Genomic DNA, 21,384 nt, shown 5'->3' with positions numbered 1-21,384 from the left:
CACCAATGAGTAAAACTGGGGGGGGGGGGCTTGGGTGGGGGGGCGCACTGCGCCACCAATGTTTTTAATACTGGGGTGGGGGTGGGGGGCGCACTGCGCCACCAATGATTAATACTGGGGGGCTTGGGGGGGCGCACTGCGCCACCAATGAAGAGAAATCTCTCATTCACTCCTCTATGAGCGGTAGCTGCGATCCACAGCACCTGAGGGGTTAACTACCGCAGATCGCAGCTATTGCTCATAGAGGTCGGGAGCCGGCTATGTGATTCTGCAGCCAGCTCCCGCCTCCTGTATATGAATGAATCAGAGATTTCTCTTCATTGGTGGCGCAGTGGCCATAACCCCTCCCCTCCTCTTGTCCTCCTTCCTCTCATTGGCGGCAGCGGCAGCAGCAGCAGCACAGGGGGAGGGAGACACTGCTTCCTTCTCCCCTGTGCTGCTGAGGGAACACGGAGAGCGCTGAGAGCAGCGCGATCTGTGTTCCCAATACGTTATCGGAATATCGGCAAAATAGATGCCGATACCGATAACGTTCAAAATACTGAATATCGGCCGATAATATCGGTAAAACCGATAATCGGTCGATCCCTACACAACACTATATGTGGAGAAAAAGAGGCACAGCACACCAACATCAAAACCTCATCCCAACTGTGAAGTATGGTGGTGGGGGCATCATGGTTTGGGGCTGCTTTGCTGCGTCAGGGCCTGGACGGATTGCTATCATCGAAGGAAAAATGAATTCCCAAGTTTATCAAGACATTTTGCAGGAGAACTTAAGGCCATCTGTCCACCAGCTGAAGCTCAACAGAAGATGGGTGTTGCAACAGGACAACAACCCAAAGCATAGAAGTAAATCAACAACAGTATGGCTTAAATAGAAGAAAATACGCCTTCTGGAGTGGCCCAGTCAGAGTCCTGACCTCAACCCGATTGAGATGCTGTGGCATAACCTCAAGAAAGCGATTCACACCAGACATCCCAAGATTATTGGGAAACAGTTCTGTAAAGAGGAATGGTCAAGAATTACTCCTGACCGCTGTGCACGTCTGATCTGCAACTACAGGAAACGTTTGGTTGAAGTTATTGCTGCCAAAGGAGGTTCAACCAGTTATTAAATCCAAGGGTTCACATACTTTTTCCACCTGCACTGTGAATGTTTACATGGTGTGTTCAATAAAAACATGGTAACATTTAATTATTTGTGTGTTATTAGTTTAAGCAGACTGTGATTGTCTATTGTTGTGACTTAGATGAAGATCAGATCACATTTTATGACCAATTTGTGCAGAAATCCATATCATTCCAAAGGGTTCACATACTTTTTCTTGCAACTGTATATACATATGAACATACCTTAAAGGGGTCTTCCGGGTGTTTAATATTGATGACCTATCCTCCAATGGTCATCAATACCCGTTGGGTGGGGGTCTGACAATCAGCTGTTTGAAGGTGCCACAGCACTGCACTTCTTCACTTTAATTGTGCTGGGCCACATCTAGACCATGCGACCAATGAACGTGACGACACTGGCCTACAAAGAGGACGAAGCGCTCAGGGAGCGTCGCTGCCTCTTCATACAGCTGATCGGCGGGGTCTGACTCCCGGCACTCCTGAGGATAGACCATCAATATAAAAATTCTGGAAAACCGCCTTAAAGGGGTTTTCTCATCTCAGACAATGGGGGCATATCGCTAGGATATGCACCCATTGCCTAATAGGTGCGGGTCCCACCTCTGGAACCCGCACCTATCTACTAAACGGAGCCCTGAAAGTGATGGAGGGCTCACTGCGCATGTGCAGCCACCTTCCATTCATTTTCTGTGGGGCTGCCAAAAAGAGCCAAGCGCTGGCTCGGCTATTTCTGTTGGGCCCATAGAAGTGAATGGGTGCGGGGCCGGTCAGGCGCATTGTACTCCCATTCACTTCTATGAGGAGAGCGCTTAGTGGTGGCCGGACCGGAGTCCTCCAGCCACGACTTTGTGGGGCTCCATTTCCGATATAGGTGCGGCACCTATATAGACCATTGGGCATATCCTAGCGATATGCCCCCATTGTCTGAGATGAGACAACCCCTTTAAGGAGAAGGATTACCCCAGGGGTACAAACAAGGGACTCTTGATATTGTCCAGTGACCTCAATAACCACCATGAATCTGCGTGATCAACCATTGCAGTTTAGCAGTACAGCTAGTGAACTGAATGGGGTTGCAGTGCGACTTGCACGCCAAGATTGCTGTGTAGCCTCATGACCGTATTTTTCCTCTGTGTGCGCCATGCATTTTTTTCAGATCGCGCACCGACCTATTCCTTTCTATGGGGCTATGCACACATCAGTATTTTTTTACGTATCTGTGTGGCCATTCCGAAATTATAGAACATGTCCCTATTGTGGAAGAAAATAGGGATTTTTACGGATGGTATTGTGAAAAATACAGAATGCACACAGAAGAATTCCGTACTTTGCGGATCTATGGTTTATGTACCGGGATACAGACACGGTCATGTGCATGAGGCTGTATTCCTTTTGTCCCCTCACCCACCATACAAGTCTTTGCTTCTCCATTACCCCACATACACACACACAGATATCGTGCTGTGAAAATAAACTATAATACTAGCAGCAGCCACTGGGGGGAGCCACATTCACAGCCGGGGACAAATAAGAGTCAGACTCGTCAGTGATACAAAGTATTTAAAATGTAACAACAACAAATACAATCTATATACAAGAGAGTGCGGGAACAGGCGAGAAGGAGGCGCGGACGTCATCACGCAGTCGCCATGATTGTAAATACTGTATATGAGTATATATATAGGGGTAACCTGGTTCACACTGCTGGTCCTCCTGAGAAAGTCCTCATGCACACGACCGTATCTCATGCACTTTTTTTTGCGATTCGGATGCGGACCCATTTTTGGGGCTTCAAAAAAATACGGACAGCACGTCATCCGTGTGGTCCCTGCATCCATGCTGCTGCTCTGCAAAATATAGAACACGTCCTATTTCTGTCCGTTTTGCAGACAAGAATAGACAGACTAGAATAGGGCCCACGGAAAGTGCGGATTGCACAAGGCCGGTATCCGTATTTTGCGGACCGCCAATTACATACAGTCGCGTGCATGAGACCCCCATTTTATTAATCCTTGTTGTTCACGTTCCTCACATGTTTGACACCTCTGCTCTGGCTAATAGACGGGGATCCTGACAGGGACCCCAATATCCTAACGACCTATTGTAACTCTCATGTGTAAAACTGATCCCATCCCCCAACTGAAGCATTAGTATGGTGGTCTCTTGTTGCTGAAACCCTTGCCAGACTGAGGGGCCCCACCGTGGAACAACCTGCAGCTACTCTATGGGGTAGATTTATCAAAACTGGAGTAAAGGAGAACTGATTTAGCAACCAATCAGATTCCACCTTTCATTTTCCAAAGAGGCTCTGAAAAATGAAAGCTGAAATCTTATTGGTTGCTCTGGGCCAGTTTTGATAAATCCCCCACTCATACTATATCTATATGTGTCTGTCCGATCAACCCATTCACTTACAAAAGTCCTTTAATGTCCTGGTGACATTGTGAGGGTAACTTTAAGAGACTATCTTGGTTGCCTCCAGCAACCAATCACAGCACAGTTTTCATTTTTAAGAGTGGAATACAAGATGAAAGGTGAGCTGTGATTGGTTGCTATGGGCAACAAAGAGAGTGGAGCCAGTATTAAAGGTGCTGTCCACTATCCCTCTCCATGTAGGCTATGCCTGTTATGGAGGGGGTACTCCTTTATAGTCCTAAAGCAATACATGACAGTTCCTTTCCATGGACGCCATATAATAATCATGGTCAGCAGTGTGATCCACGACCCCCATGACCAGCTGATTGTTGGGGAACCCCTCACCTGTACCCCACCATTTCCACTCAAAGACAGCCCCGTGCGCCCTATTATGTGTCTGTGTCCACATTGGATGAACCTACAAATCTACAATTTCCTCTGGAATGTCCACAGCAGAAGTGGATGCTCAGTGCCCTCTACAGACTCTCTACCGCCACCTAGCTGTGTGTCGCCACCAGTGGTGCCCTGGTTAAAGGGGTTGTCCATGTTTTTTATTTATTTTTAGGATAGGCCATCAGTATAAGATCATTGGAGGTTTGACTCTCCAAGCTGCAGCCCAGGGATAGGCCATCAGTTTTAAAAACCTGGATAATCCCTTTAAGCCAGGGGGCGGAGACTAATTGAGGGGTGTGGTCTGGCCCAGTGATGAGAAGTGTGCCAGGCTCCCCCTCCTCTTCACATGCGTCTATATTTTTATTTCAGTCCGGAACGTCTGGTGGTCCGTGTGCTTGCTGGGGCTTCTCTCGGCTTTGACAGTCAACATCCCATTCTCCCCCAGGGCGGAGGTGACGGTGGTGGGGTCCACGTCCTCAGGCAGCTGGCATTTGTGGGTGAAGGTGTTCATGATTGTCCCATCTGCGGCCAACTGAGAAACAAGATGGAGACTGGGTGTTAGGAGGTCCGAGCTAAATGGAGGATTCTCTACAGTTAGAGCAGTGAGGTGACAGGCTGCAGCTGATATCTCACTGCTGCCCCCTGCTGCCCCACTGCCTGTACAGAACACGCACCTGATGCTCTCTTGCACTGCATTGTGGGAAATGTTGCATTAACCAGGTGCAGTAAAGCAATGTGATATAGAAGAAAATTGTATATGTCAAATATATTAAGGCAGGAGAGTGCGGTGCAATATGGGAGCTCAACTAAATTGTAAGGGCTGTATTACACCAACAGATTGTCTGACAAATCATTGGTCAGGTGGCCATTTACACACACAGATCTTTTGTTATACAAACCAACTATCGGTCTGATTGGACAAAAATTGGTGTAATACAGCCCTAAGATGTGCCTGCCAGACCAATGCAGTGAGATTCCAGCTAGCATCAACCAGCAGAACAGTAATTGCAGCTCTGGATGTGACTGGAATATGCAGTATGACGTAACAGCAAAATTATGACTGCATCTCCGGATGTGACTGGAGTATAAGACATACTTATTTCACCAGCAAATTAGTGAGTGCAGCTCTGGAGTATAATACAGGTTATAACTCAGGATCAGTTCAGGATAAGTAATATAATGTATGTACACAGTGACTACACCAGCAGACTAGTGAGTGCAGCTCTGGAGTATAATACAGGATGTAACTCAGGATCAGTACAGTATAAGTAATGTAATGTATGTACACAGTGACTCCACCAGCAGAACAGTGAGTGCAGCTCTGGAGTGTAATACAGGATGTTACTCAGGATCAGTACAGGATAAGTAATGTCATGTATGTACACAGTGACTGCACCAGCAGAACAGCGAGTGCAGCTCTAGAGTATAATACAGGATGTAACTCAGGATCAGTACAGGATAAGTAATGTAATGTATGTACACAGTGACTGCACCAGCAGAATAGTGAGTGCAGCTCTGGAGTATAATACAGGATGTAACTCAGGATCAGTACAGGATAAGTAATGTAATGTATGTACACAGTGACTTCCCCAGCAGAATAGTGAGTGCAGCTCTGAGGTATAATACAGGATGTAACTCAGGATCAGTACAGGATAAGTAATGTATGTACACAGTGACTGCACCAGCAGAATAGTGAGTGCAGCTCTGGAGTATAATACAGGATGTAACTCAGGATCAGTACAGGATAAGTAATGTAATGTATGTACACAGTGACTGCACCAGCAGACTAGTGAGTGCAGCTCTGGAGTATAATACAGGATGTAACTTAGGATCAGCACTGAAAATGTATACAATAATTCAGTGTTATATGGCATCTATGTTAGTGTACATCACAGGAGGACAAGGGCAGGATTTCCTGCGGTATAGGGGGGGTGGGGTCACTTACTTTCTCAGCATGCACCTCGATCTGGTTGTTGGACGTAGTGACAATTATGTCTTCTGGAGAGAAATCTCTGACATCTACCTCAAACTGGTAAGTGTTTCCCAAGGTCTTCACATTCTGTGCAGACCCAGCTGCAGGAAGATATACAAATATCAGCTGGAGAAAAAAGTCTTACAATGTATTCCCCCACATTAATGCCAACTAAACCACTGAAACCCCCCAGCCACATGTATTATATTCCAGAGCTGCACTCCTTATTCTGCTGGGGGAGTCACATGTACACACATTACTTATCCTGTACTGATCCTGACTTACATCCTGTATTATACTCCAGAGCTGAACTCACTATTCTGCTGGTGGAGTTACTGTGTACATACATTACATTGCTTATCCTGTACTGATCCAGAGTTACATCCTGTATTATACTCCAGAGCTGCACTCACTATTCTGCTGGTGGAGTCACTGTGTACAGACATTACATTACTGATCCTATACTGATCAAGAATAACATCCTGTTTTATAGTCCAGAATTATACGTTGGACTGAGCTCTGGAGTATAATACAGGATGTAACTCAGGATCAGTACAGGATAAGAAATATCTGTACACAATGACTGCACCAGCAGAATAGTGAGTGCAGCTATGGAGTATAAACTAGGACATACTGTAACTCAGGATCAGTACAGGATAAGTCATGTATTGTATGTACACAGTGACTGCACCTGCAGAATAGTGAGTGCAGCTCTGCAGTATAATACAGGATGTAACTCAGGATCAGTACAGGATAAGTAATGTAATGTATGTACACAGTGACTCCACCAGCAGAACAGTGAGTGCAGCTCTGTAATATAATGCAGGATATAACTTCGGATCAGTACAGGATAAGTAATGTAATGTATGTACACAATGACTGCACCAGCAGAATAGTGAGTGCAGCTCTGGAGTATAATACAGGATGTAACTCAGGATCAGTACAGGATAAGTAATGTAATGTATGTACACAGTGACTGCACCAGCAGAATAGTGAGTGCAGCTCTGGAGTATAATACAGGATGTAACTCAGGATCAGTACAGGATAAGTAATGTAATGTATGTACACAGTGACTGCACCAGCAGAATAGTGAGTGCAGCTCTGGAGTATAATAAAAGCTGTAAGATCAACACCAGCAGTATTAACAGTTAGAACAATAGTGCAGCTAAACATGGAGTCTGGAATCTGCAGAAGAAGAATCCAGCCATAGATACCAGTGATTTCCAATGACTCCTAATATTCGTATGGATCAGAGCTCCCCTCCAATGCTCTGAGAGAAGCCGCTGACTACAACATGTCTATCCGTTCATGCTAGGAATCACCACACATGTTGGGAGTTGTAGTGCACCAGTATTTAGGAATCATTTACAGGTATAGACTATCCGTCATGCACAAAGAAATAGAAGGACAAATGTTAAAGGACCAATCCAGGATCCTGATAATATATCTTATAATATAATAACATATAGTTTCAATATCTCTCCTTGCTGTCAGTGAAAGCAAACATTTACTGTTTTATTTCCAGAGGCTGAAAATCTACCATGCCCGAAGCTTCTCACTGCTGACACTTTGAGACAATTGTATTGCTGCAGACAAATCTCTTTGAGCTACACACAGCACCACAAATCCTTCTCCTGTCCGGGCTGATAACTCTGATAACTCTGATAACTCTGACCTACGCTAATACCTTGTAACAAACCCTCCGTTGTATAAGCAGGTCTAGATTAAGGCATGTTTTCAGCTTCCGGATGTATATATAAAAGTTCATATTCACTGACAACAAGCAGATATCTTAAAAACGGTGAGAAAACATTTTAACCTTTCATGATACACTGACAAAACACCATTTAGCGCTGGGGGCAGAAGAACCCAAAATACAGTTCCCCCTGCGCGTGACATCCGGGAGGAGCGGAGGACAGACAATTCCACACAAGAAGCGACATGGAGATGATCGCTGCACTACATAACACTCTACCTGATCACCCATAATGACCATTATAATCGAAGGGACTGTATATTTTAACGGGCTGCTGTGGTACTACAACCCCCAGCAGGTTCTCTGAACATTCCGTTACTCACATGATTGCAATCAATGCTTTGGACACTGATGGGGGTAGGTGTCATGTGGTATGACATGGTCCTACTAACTGGCTGTGAACCCCCATCATCCCGGCGGTTTCAGGAACATCACCCCCATCACACAATGGTCGGTGAACGGCTTCCTGACAACTACTTTCCTGCGAGTCCAACTTGCCTGTGAAGCCCAGGGGTTCGAGGGGTCTCCTGAACTTGCCGAAATCCTCCGTGAAGATGCCCAAAGTCTTGTCCATGAATGGCTCCCGGGGCTGCATGCTGGAGGATGAGGTCTTTTTGAAGCTGTGCTCCGAGCGGAAGGCCGACGATGACTGCAGGTTCATTGAACTTATCCGTAAAGGAAATCGGATGCCGGAATCAGTCGATACACGGAGCGGGACAATGTGACGGTGCGAACGGTGCCTGCTCTGTGAGCACTGCGCATCCCCCTCATTCAGGGGCTTATATAGCGAGGTCCCGGCAGATCACAGCCTCCCCGGGCCCCCACCACCGCCGCTATATTTAGCCTCTTTCAGCATCCCTCCGGCAGCTGTGGAAAGTTTCAGGGATCCGAGGTGACGGCGTCCTGTGATCATGTGACCTCATACCTCAGATAGTCTATAATATTCCCTGCGCGTCCGCTCCAGGGGGATTTCCAGCATCCCTAGATTATTATAAACCCAGGGTCACGGCGTTGATGGAACCATCTGAGCTTGGATCTATCTACAGAGCGAGGTGTAATAGTGCCGCCATCTTGTGATGATATACTGATTACATTTCATTCTCGGTAGACGGAACGTGTTCACATATCCACACCTCACCCTACATTCATTACAGTAGCAGGGGTCTCGTCATAGGGGGTGCAGGTGTTGCAGTTATACCCATGTTTTAGTGCCTAAGGGGGGGGGGGGCGTATAAGGAGACCCTAATATTAAGGATAGTACATGGCAGGTGGCAGCCTGGTACAGATATGCATTGGGTATGTGGACACTGGGCAGCGAGCTGGGTCACTTATCTGCACCTCTAGACGAGGGTGACAAGTTCGGCCTCTAACCTTGCAGTGTCTTCAGTGACTTCTTGGGTCATTCCTTAGATCCCTTCAGCTTTTTTTTTTTTTACTATTTCAGGGAGGACAATGAGTCACTCCACCTCTGGAGTGCCAGGGATACTGGAAATAGCCCCTGGCCGATGCCACCCTCGATATAGCTTGTGTTGGAAACATTTGAGCTGTAATCGGGGGATCTGGCGCTTCTCTTATAAATAGGTGACTGTAGTGGATTTGTGAAATGATCTACGGATAGCGATGGAAAAAAATCTGCCTGGTGCCAACCAGGATTCAGTGTACTCAACCCAGAGTCTAATGCCAACTGGGAGTCGGTGTACTCACCCAGAGTCTGGTGCCAGCCTGGATTCAGTGTACTCACCCAGAGTCTGGTGCCAGCTGGGATTCAGTGTACTCACCCAGAGTAACATAGTAACATAGTACATAAGGCCGAAAAAAGACATTTGTCCATCCAGTTCGGCCTGTCATCCTACAAGTTGATCCAGAGGAAGGAAAAAAAACAACCTGTGAGGTAGAAGCCAATTTTCCTCACTTTAGGGGAATAAAAAATTCCTTCCCGACTCCAATCAGGCAATCAGAATATCTCCCTGGATCAACGACCCCTCTCTAGTAGCTATAGCCTGTAATATTATTACTCTCCAGAAACACATCCAGGCCCCTCTTGAACTCCTTTATTGTACTCACCATCACCACCTCCTCAGGCAGAGACCTCCATAGTCTCACTGCTCTTACCGTAAAGAATCCTCTTCTGTGTTTGTGTACAAACCTTCTTTCCTCCAGACACAGAGGATGTCCCCTCGTCACAGTCACAGTCCTGGGGATAAATAGATGATGGGAGAGATCTCTGTACTGACCCCTGATATATTTATACATAGTAATTAGATCTCCCCTCAGTCGTCTTTTTTCTAACGTGAATAACCCTAATTTTGATAATCTTTCAGGGTACTGTAGTTGCCCCATTCCAGTTATTACTTCTCCTCTGGAGCCCTCCTCTGGACCCTCTCCAGCTCTGCTATGTCTGCCTTGTTCACTGGAGCCCAGAACTGTACACAGTACTCCATGTGTGGTCTGACTAATGATTTGTAAAGTGGTAGGACTATGTTCTTATCACGGGCATCTATGCCCCTTTTGATGCAACCCATTATCTTATTGGCCTTGGCAGCAGCTGCCTGACACTGTTTTTTGCAGCTTAGTTTGCTGTTTATTAAAATTCCTAGATCTTTTTTCATTTCAGTGTTACCGAGTGTTTTACCATTTAGTATGTACGGGTGACTTGCATTATTCCTTCCCATGTGCATAACTTTACATTTGTCAGTGTTAAACCTCATCTGCCACTTATCTGCCCGAGCCTCCAATCTATCCACATCCCTCTGTAGTAGTATACTGTCCTCTGTAGTATATATACAGTATACTGTCCTCTGTAGTATATATACAGTATACTGTCCTCTGTAGTATATATACAGTATACTGTCCTGTGTAGTATATATACAGTATACTGTCCTCTGTAGTATATAGACAGTATACTGTCCTCTGTAGTGTATATACAGTATACTGTCCTCTTCAGTGTTAATTACTTTACACAGTTTAGTGTCATCTGCGAAAATTGATACTTTACTATGCAAGCCTTCTACAAGATCATTAATAAATATATTGAAGAGAATAGTGCCCAATACTGACCCCTGAGGTACCCCACTAGTGACAGTGACCCAATCTGAGTGTGTACCATTAATAACCACCCTCTGTTTTCTATCACTCAGCCAGTTACTTACCCACTTACAGACGTTTTCTCCCAGTCCGAGCATTCTCATTTTATATACTAACCTTTTATGTGGTACAGTGTCAAATGCTTTGGAGAAGTCCAGATATACGACATCCATTGATTCGCCGCTGTCAAGTCTAGAACTTACCTCCTCATAGAAACTGATTAAATTAGTTTGACATGACCGATCCCTCACGAAGCCATGCTGATATGGCGTTATTTGCTTATTTCCGTTAAGATGCTCTAACATAGCATCAGAGTCTAATGCCAACCGGGATTCGGTGTACTCACCCAGAGTCTAATGCCAACAGGGATTCGGTGTACTCACCCAGAGTCTGCTGTCAGCTGGGATTCGGTGTACTCACCCAGAGTCTGGTGCCAGTCTGGATTCAGTGTACTCACCCAGAGTCTGCTGTCAGCTGGGATTTAGTGTTCTCACCCAGAGTCTGGTGCCAGCTGTGATTCGGTGTACTCACCCAGAGTCTGGTGCCAACCAGGATTCGGTGTACTCACCCAGAGTCTGGTGCCAGCTGGGTTCGGTGTACTCACCCAGAGTCTGCTATCAGCTGGGATTCGGTGTACTCACCCAGAGTCTGCTGTCAGCTGGGATTCAGTGTACTCACCCAGAGTCTGGTGCCAGCCTGGATTCGGTGTACTCACCCAGAGTCTGGTGCCAGTCTGGATTCAGTGTACTCACCCAGAGTCTGCTGTCAGCTGGGATTTAGTGTTCTCACCCAGAGTCTGGTGCCAGCTGTGATTCGGTGTACTCACCCAGAGTCTGGTGCCAACCAGGATTCGGTGTACTCACCCAGAGTCTGGTGCCAGCTGGGTTCGGTGTACTCACCCAGAGTCTGGTGTCAGCTGTGATTCTGTGTACTCACCCAGAGTCTGGTGCCAGCTGGGATTCGGTGTACTCACCCAGAGTCTGGTGCCAACCAGGATTCGGTGTACTCACCCAGAGTCTGGTGCCATCTGGTATTCGGTGTACTCACTCAGAGTCTGCTGTCAGCTGGGATTCAGTGTACTCACCCAGAGTCTGGTGCCAGCCTGGATTCGGTGTACTCACCCAGAGTCTGGTGCCAGCCTGGATTCGGTGTACTCACCCAGAGTCTGGTGCCAGCCTGGATTCGGTGTACTCACCCAGAGTCTGGTGCCAGCCTGGATTCAGTGTACTCACCCAGAGTCTGCTGCCAACCAGGATTCGGTGTACTCACCCAGAGTCTGGTGCCAGCCTGGATTCAGTGTACTCACCCAGAGTCTGCAGCCAGCTGGGATTCCGTGTAGTCACTTAAAGTCTGGTCTGGTCAAGAATTCAAAAATACCAGTGCCACATCACAATCCACAGCCGCCGATGGAGTTGAACTGAGTTTGTGAATTTCTGAGTTTGTTGTTCGTTAGCTCCGATAATAATAATCTCTATTTATATAGTGCCAACTCTAATCTTAATTCGGTTGTGTAAAGCCGCACAATCTTGGTCTTAGTCGTGAAGATGCCACAGTCCGGGAGGCACCAGGGGCACATTACTGGGGCTGCATATTATTACTGGAGAGCAGAGGTATCCCAGGAATGTGATTGGTGTAATGCCTGAGCCGGCGACATAATCAGCTCCCGATCTTCACTGAGCCTTGTCTATACAAATATTTGTAGGCAATTGCTTATAATACAACTCCCCAATATAGGAATGAAGCCTTAGAGCTAGATGGTACCTCCCAGGATCTTCCTCTTGTGTCAGGCCCGGTCAGCTTTATTATTTTATTAATATTCTTAGGAAAGCTGGGTGACTGCAGATGGTTTGGTCCTCACGGAGTTGTCACTCATCTTTCCCAGGTTTCTGCACCACTGCCTTGTTATCCAGTGGCACAAGAGCAAGCGATCAATGTCCATACATAACTAAGCTAGGTGACACCTCTTGTGGGAGCCATAATGGTGGCCATATTGGTTGTCATATATTTTTGGTTTTTTTTCCCAGGAGGAACTTGAGGCTGAAAGTGCTGAGCGTGGCGCCCTGGTGGTTGAGGGGTTAACAACACATGATAAGGCCTGGCGCACAGCTGGTATGATTCTGGGGTAGCAGCTAAAGGGTTAACGCAGGGTAAGACGCTAGAGAGAGGCACAACAAGCGGCGCCCCCTCCCTTCCTCCATCCTCTGTGTTACATTGTTACCTATTATGGAAACTGTGAAATGACTGATCCCAGTTCATCCTGAGACCATAAAGAAGAGTGACCGGAATGACTGGACAACCGGAGGGGGGCTGACAACATCCCACTACAGAGGGGCGCATGTGTATCAGGCACAGGCAACCACATCAGCAACACAATGCAGGGAAACTCAATATGTATCAAATCATCAGTAGGGAACGCAACAATGTCATCATCCTTCTATGTTACTACTGACTCCGGGCACATGATGGCGCTGCACACAGCATCTCGCTGTTATCCACAATCCACATCTATTCTGTGCTATTATTTTATGGCTCCAATTTGTCTAGAATAAAAAAAAAAATGAGAAAAATTAAAAAATAGTCTTGGTTCAGCGTCTGTTCCCGTTTTGTGTATACAGCTCTTATGCAGACAACCATCTCTCTAGCGCCACCTAGTGGAAGTGGCTCCCTGATTTTTTAGCAAGCATTTAGACCATGACAAGGGAAAATACCAAGTCAAATATCCACCCATAGGCAGCTGTTTTGGGGAATTTGCACCTCATTAGTACAGAGTAGTATTTTGACACATAGGGAGCCGCTTCCACAAGGTGGCGCTAGCGCTCGTTCTCTTTCCCTGGGAGATACCTCTTTGCATATTGTTTTCCAGTAAGTCTCCATACAGGGCTGGCATCACACCTAAGCTACATACAGAAGACAGTAACATATGGCTACAGGATCAGACTGTACAGGGTTTGTTTGTAGTCTGTTACCATGGAGACACATAGCTCTGCATAGGTGCTGTAGAGAGAAAACAGAAAGAGATGTTTATTAAGTTGTACAGTTACAATTTTGGGTAACCCCTTTAAAATGTCTTCTAAATGTTACTACAGTTGCACAAATTATTTAAAAGTTTATGGTTTATGGGACTGTAGCCAACCTCCCTGGACGTAGCCACAAGAGGAAAATTGATGACAAATTGAAGAGACGGATAATATGAATGGTAACCAAAGAGCCAAGAACAACTTTCAAAGAGATTAGAGGTGAACTACAATGTCAAGGTACGTCAGTGTCGGATGCCACCAACTATCACTGCCTTAGCCAAAGTAACTTTATGGAATACGACTGAGGAGGAAACCACTGTTGAAAGTAAATCGTAAAAAAGCTAGACTGGAATTTGCCAAAATGCATATTGACAAGCCACAAAGCTTCTGGGAGAATGTCCTTTTGGCAGATGAGACAAAACTGGAGCTTTTTGGCAAGCTACATCAGCTCTATGTTCACAGAGTGGAAAATGGATCATACAAAGAAAAGAACATTGTACTTAGTGTGAAACATGGAGGAGGCTCGGTTATGTTGTGGGGCTGCTTTGTGGCATCTGGCACAGGGTGTCTTGAGTCTGTGCAGGCAACAATGACATCTCAAGATTATCAAAGAATTCTGGAGTGGAATGTGCTGCCCAGTGTTAGAAAGCTTGGTCTCAGTCGCAGGTCATGGGTCCTCCAACAGGATAAGGACTCTAAAACAAAGCTAAAAACATCCAAGAATGGCTAAGAACAAAGCACTGGACTATTCTGAGGTGGCCTTATATAAGCCCTGATCTAAATCCTATTGAACATCTGTGGAAGGAGCTGAAACATTAAGTCTGGAGAAGGCTCCCTTCAAACCTGAGATGCTCACGAGGAGTGGGCCAAAATACCAGTGGACGGGTGCAGAAGTCTCATTGAGAGTTACAGAAACCACTTGACTGCAGTGATTGCCTCAGAAGGTTAATGAGCGAATTCCTTAAAAGTTCGATTCGGCTGATTCGCCGAATTTCACAAAAAAATTCACTTTGTGTGTCATATACTGTATCTTCTATATAAAAAGAATCTTTATATAAAAGAGAGGATAAAAAAAACATAAAAATTATATTATCCTTCGGGCGGACATAAACACGCCTCTGAGTTCTTTTTATCAAGTATCTTAATTTGATTGTGCAAGCAGTGAAACAAAGGGACAATTGTATATGCAAAAATATATAATTGTTTATTATAAAACAAAGAATATAAAAATCAATACAATTGCAAAACAAATGATGAAGTTACAAAATAATACCCAAAATGTACCACACGGTGGTGCTAACACACCCCTATCTGATCAGCACAGTGTGACTTAGTGATTTATGACGACCAGTGTCATACTTTTTAACAAACAGACTCATATACCAAGAGAAACTTAGGATCTTCTGTTTATCAAACAGGCTATAACAATAAAACACGGATTATACAGGAAAATAACTGTTATCCCTTGACTCTGTTTTCTTATGACCAATCAAAAATATATGATATTAATATGATAAAATATTCAGCTCGGCAATCAGACTATGGAAAATAACTTCCCAAGGGTTTCAGTCCTCTTTTCAAATAATGTCAGATCTTCCATTAATAATATGCATCTTTGCTAAGAGAATAATCAGCATTATGGAGGCGCCTAACACTATATATTCCCACAGTATGGGAACTTTTGGCTATATACCGAGAGAAATATCTTATTAATATCACGAGTAGGAAACAAAATATACGTTACCGGGTCAAAGGTAGACAGAGTTCAGATGGGACCAGTTCTGAAGAACTTTCCTAGTAATCAAAAAAATAATCCAAGTTTCTTCTGGTAAAGTTTTATTTTTGATTGAATGAATGGATGGATGGATCAATGGATCTATATGGATCTCTCTTGCTGCTCCGCACACGAGTAATTATTCCCCCCTTATCTAAGAATCATCCCCTTTAGATTAGGGATTCCCAATCACTTAAGGTGGGTGTATTCGCATGCTAATAACACCATGATGTCATATTAACTCCTAATATGGTATAGAACAAGTAATGAAATAATATAATATTGTCCATCTGCCTCCAGGCGGCACTGCGGTACTGCAGATGAACATCACAACTTTTAAGCATTAAAATTAAATATCTAATAATACGTTCACATGATCTGCTTGACCTTCTTAATATAAATTATTGAGGAAGGTCTTTTCCTGACACTTTTAATGACCTACAGTACAGACCTAGGTTCTTCAAAGTAGCCACCTTTTGCTTTGATTACTGCTTTGCACACTCTTGGCATTCTCTTGATGAGCTTCAAGAGGTAGTCCCCTGAAATGGTCTTCCAACAGTCTTGAAGGAGTTCCCAGAGATGCTTAGCACTTGTTGGCCCTTTTGCCTTCACTCTGCGGTCCAGCTCACCCCAAACCATCTCGATTGGGTTCAGGTCTGGTGACTGTGGAGGCCAGGTCATCTGGCGCAGCACCCCATCACTCTCCTTCATGGTCAAATAGCCCTTACTTTCAAAGTTTTCCCAATTTTTCAGCTGACTGACTGACCTTCATTTCTTAAAGTAATGATGGCCACTCGTTTTTCTTTACTTAGCTGCTTTTTTCTTGCCATAATACAAATTCTAACAGTCTATTCAGTAGGACTATCAGCTGTGTATCCACCTGAATTCTCCTCAACGCAACTTATGGTCCCAACCCCATTTATAAGGCAAGAAATCCCACTTAATAAACCTGACAGGGCACACCTGTGAAGTGAAAACCATTTCAGGGGACTACCTCTTAAAGCTCATCAAGAGAATGCCAAGAGTGTGCAAAGCAGTAATCAAAGCAAAAGATGGCTACTTTGAAGAATCTAGAATATGACATATTTTCAGTTGTTTCACACTTGTTTGTTATGTATATAATTCCACATGTGTTAATTCATAGTTTTGATGCCTTCAGTGTGAATCTACAATTTTCATAGTCATGAAAATAAAGAAAACTCTTTGAATGAGAAGGTGTGTCCAAACTTTTGGTCTGTACTGTATATCCTGGACTTGTTGGAGTTGGCTGTCTTCTCCTATCTTTTTGAAATATAGGTTGACTTGATGAAAATTTTATAAAACAGCTTTGATGCTTGGCATCGGAATTTGTACAGTTCACTTATCTACAACCATGAATAACTATTGTTTTGAAATAACATTTACTCTTCTCAGAAATCCAATTAACATAAACTTACTTCAATGTTTCTGTACCTTCTACAATACCTTCTAAATGATAAATACATGGTATAACATATATATAAATCGATACATTGTTGCACATAGATAATACATTATATGAATTATTGATTAAAATATGTTATAAACTAAATATACCATACAGAGATATATATAATATAATTATGAATATAATTGAACCTCATACAGCAGGTGTGCCTCAAGGATATAAATCCTTATCACGTCATGGCTTATCCATGAAACAACCTTGTTCCCTCCAGACAGACATGTCTTAGGAAGTTGGTATGCTCCCCATAGATAAACCTATATCCTTAGCAAAAACTTTTAAATACAATGTCCGTTTATGTTCACAATTATTTCTATATAAACTGAACTTGCCATGAACTCATCTTGGCTTCCTCAGCCACATAATAGAACTTTGGTTTAGGCTGATTTTATTCTTAAAGGCAATGAGATGAGCATTCATCTTGATTATAATGTCATTAGATAATATTGTATATGTATCAAAATGCACAACATATGGCAAATTACTTCGTCATGAAGCGCATTTTTTTGTAAGTAGCGGGTGCAATGACAGGCAGTGGCGTCGCCAAGAAGGGGACAGAGGGGGCCACGGCCCCCCCTACATCACGCTGTGCCCCCCATGTGCCCCCCCAACTAAAATGCCCCCCCAACTGAGCGGCTGCAGCCGGGCACAGGGAGATCAGCGCTTCCATTGCGCTCATCTCCATAGTCATCTGCCTATGCTAGTGCGGCGGGGCAGGGGAGGGAGAGGCGTGTCCCTTCCCCTTCCTCTGATAGGCTGCCGGCCTAGTGCCTGCAGCCTATCAGAGGCCGCCGCCTGAGCCATACAGCGCGAGACACAGGCCGGAAGAGGCCTACATCGCATCGCTGACATGGAGGTAAGTATACAGTTGCAAGAAAAAGTATGTGAACCCTTTGGAATTATATGGATTTCTGCACAAATTGGTCATAAAATGTGATCTGATCTTCATCTAAGTCACAACAATAGACAATCACAGTCTGCTTAAACTAATAACACACAAAGAATTAAATGTTACCATGTTTTTATTGAACACACCATGTAAACATTCACAGTGCAGGTGGAAAAAGTATGTGAACCCTTGGATTTAATAACTGGTTGAACCTCCTTTGGCAGCAATAACTTCAACCAAATGTTTCCTGTAGTTGCAGATCAGTTGTGCACAACGGTCAGGAGTAATTCTTCACCATTCCTCTTTACAGAACAGTTTCAGTTCAGCAATATTCTTGGGATGTCTGGTGTGAATCGCTTTCTTGAAGTCATGCCACAGCATCTCAATCGGGTTGAGGTCAGGACTCTGACTGGGCCACTCCAGAAGGCGTATTTTCTTCAGTTTAAGCCATTCTGTTGTCCTGTTGCAACACCCATCTTCTGTTGAGCTTTAGCTGGTGGACAGATGGCCTTAAGTTCTCCTGCAAAATGTCTTGATAAACTTAGGAATTCATTTTCTCTTTGATGATAGCAATCCGTCCAGGCCCTGACGCAGCAAAGCAGCCCCAAACCATGATGCCCCAACCACCATACTTCACAGTTGGGATGAGGTTTTGATGTTGGTGTGCTGTGCCTCTTTTTCTCCACACATTGTGTTGTGTGTTTCTTCCAAACAACTCAACTTTGGTTTCATCTGTCCACAGAATATTTTGCCAGTACTGCTGTGGAACACCCAGGTGCTCTTGTGCAAACTGTAAACGTGCAGCAATGTTTTTTTTGGTATCCTCCCATGAAATCCATTCTTGTTTAGTGTTTTACGTATCGTAGATTCGCTAACAGGGATGTTAGCATATGCCAGAAACTTTTGTAAGTCTTTAGCTGACACTCTAGGATTCTTCTTCACCTCATTGAGCAGTCTGCGTTGTGCTCTTGCAGTCATCTTTACAAGACCGCCACTCCTAGGGAAAGTAGCAGAAATACTTTGCTGAACTTTCTCCATTTATAGACAATTTGTCTTACCGTGGACTGATGAACAGCAAGGCTTTTGGAGATACTTTTATAACCCTTTCCAGCTTTATGTAAGTCAACAATTCTTAATCGTAGGTCTTCTGAGAGCTCTTTTGTGCGAGACACAATTCACATTAGGCAAAGCTTCTTGTGAAAAGCAAACCCAGAACTGGTGTGTGTTTTTTATAGAGCAGGGCAGCTGTAAGCAACACCTCCAATCTCATCTCATTGATTGGACTCCAATTAGCTCTTGGAGATGTCATTAGTCTAGGGGTTCACATACTTTTTCCACCTGCACTGTGAATGTTTACATGGTGTGTTCAATAAAAACATGGTAACATTTAATTCTTTGTGTGTTATTAGTTTAAGCAGACTTTGATTGTCTATTGTTGTGACTTAGATGAAGATCAGATCACATTTTATGACCAAAGAAATTGCAGAAATTCATATTATTCCAAAGGGTTCACATACTTTTTCTTGCAACTGTAAGTGTTTTTTTTTATTTTTACAATAGTTTTATAGGCACATGGGGGGGGGGGGGCTCTAAGCTCTTGTTACTGGCCTGACACATGATGAGGGGGCTCTTACTGGCACATGATGGGGGGGCTCTTACTGGCACATGGGGGGCTCTTGTTACTGGCACATGGGGGGGCACTTGTTACTGGCACATGGGGGGGGCACTTGTTACTGGCACATGGGGGGGGCACTTGTTACTGGCACATGGGGGGCTCTTGTTACTGGCACATTGGGGGGCTCTTATTACTGGCACTTGATGGGGGCTGGGCTCTTATTACTGGCACATTGGGGGGCTCTTATTACTAGCACGTGATGGGGGACTCTTATTACTGGCACGTGATGGGGGGCTCTTATTACTGGCACATGGGGGGGCTCTTGTTACTGGCACATGGGGGGGGCTCTTGTTACTGGCACATGGGGGGCTCTTGTTACTGGCACATGGGGGGGCTCTTGTTACTGGCTCATGATGGGGGGCTCTTGTTACTGGCACATGATGGGGGGCTCTTATTACTGGCAAATGATGAGGGGCTTATTACTGGCACATGATTGGGGGGCTTATTATTGGCACATGATGGGGGGGTTTATTACTGGCACCTGATGGGGCTCTTATTACTGGCACGTGATGGAGGCTCTTATTACTGGCACATGATAGGGGGCTCTTGTTACTGGCACTTGATGGGGGGCTCTTGTTACTGGCACGTGATTGGGGGCACTTATTACTGTTACGTTATTGGGGGCACTTATTATTGGTGGGCACTATAGTGGCATCTACTGAGGCCACAAAGAAGGGGTATTTTATATGGGGGGCTCTGTACAGTAGCATTTTATACTGGGACACATTATGGTGGGTACTATGGGGAAGGGGGGAGAGGAGTACTATGGAGTCATCTATGGGGGGCACTAAGAAGGGGTATTTTATACTTGGAAATTATGGGGGACACTGAGGGCATCTACTGGGACACGATGGGGACATTAGCTCAACTGGGGGCATTACAAGGGGGTATTTTTTGCACTGTCACATTATAAGGAGAATTATTTCTACTGGGGTGCATTATGGTGGGCTTTATTACTCCCACATGGTATGACCCCCTAGTAGCAGCACCAGCCTCTCCCTGCTCTGCTATCCCACTGCCCCTTCTCCAAATCCTTATTATGAAATCTTTCTCATTAGGATAAAACACAACATCAGCTCCACCGAGCCCCCCGGCCAAAGTGTTGAAGTGGTGTCCGAGAACCCCAAGGGTCAAGCCAAGTAATTGTAAGTTTTCATGTGAAATATGTTTATAATACAAAGAAGAAAACACAGTCAACACTACTGAACGCGGTACGGTGCAGGTAACTTGCTCTCAGCAACCATGCAAAAAATCGAGTGGTGCTCTGCCAGAGTGAATAGCCAAATGTCATCAAAGGTAGAAGAAAAAAGAGAGAGAAGGCGAGTGAGTGCCGCCTTCTCTCTTTTTTCTTCTACCTTTGATGAAATATGTTTATGTTATACACATATAGCATACACTGTGCCCCACAATGTACAGTATACCTCTACACTGTGTAGTCAGTTCTATAAGCACCCTATTGTTTTGTGGCGGCGGACAGAAAATAATCTGGAAGTGCCCCTCCCGAGACCAGGCTCTGGATCCGCCACTGTCACCACTCACAGGAGTGTACATTTCTTCTAAACTGTAATCCGTATCCTCTGACCTGCAGAAATCAGCGCTCGCTAGGTAACAACTAACAGGCAGTGCCTGTAGGCTGTAGCCTGGCCCTGCTACCGAAGCTAGCCGAGTGGTGTAAGGTTAAGGTACTAGTAGAGATGAGCGGCCGCTGAATCCTGATTTAAAGTTAAAGTTACTGAGGATATGGATTACAGTTTAGAAATGTCAAATGTACACTTCTGTGAGCAGCGGGGAG

General features: G+C 44.8%; 1 protein-coding gene across 1 annotated transcript; it reads right to left on the bottom strand.

Moving 5' to 3' along the window:
* Nucleotides 1-2,677: 2,677 nt before the first annotated feature.
* Nucleotides 2,678-8,439, bottom strand: HSPB7 (heat shock protein family B (small) member 7). The gene is made up of 3 exons (XM_040423291.1): nucleotides 8,169-8,439; nucleotides 5,888-6,015; nucleotides 2,678-4,474 (listed from the first exon to the last, which is right to left on the bottom strand). Exons 1-3 carry the CDS (start codon nucleotides 8,329-8,331, stop codon nucleotides 4,295-4,297), a joined length of 471 nt encoding a protein of 156 aa, XP_040279225.1. The 5' UTR covers nucleotides 8,332-8,439; the 3' UTR covers nucleotides 2,678-4,294.
* Between the last annotated feature and the right edge of the window lie 12,945 nt (nucleotides 8,440-21,384).

This window comes from Bufo bufo, chromosome 1 (genome assembly GCF_905171765.1).
Source record: "Bufo bufo chromosome 1, aBufBuf1.1, whole genome shotgun sequence".
In the NCBI taxonomy this organism is placed as follows: Eukaryota; Metazoa; Chordata; class Amphibia; order Anura; family Bufonidae; genus Bufo; species Bufo bufo.
This window is presented reverse-complemented; position numbering and strand designations above follow the sequence as displayed.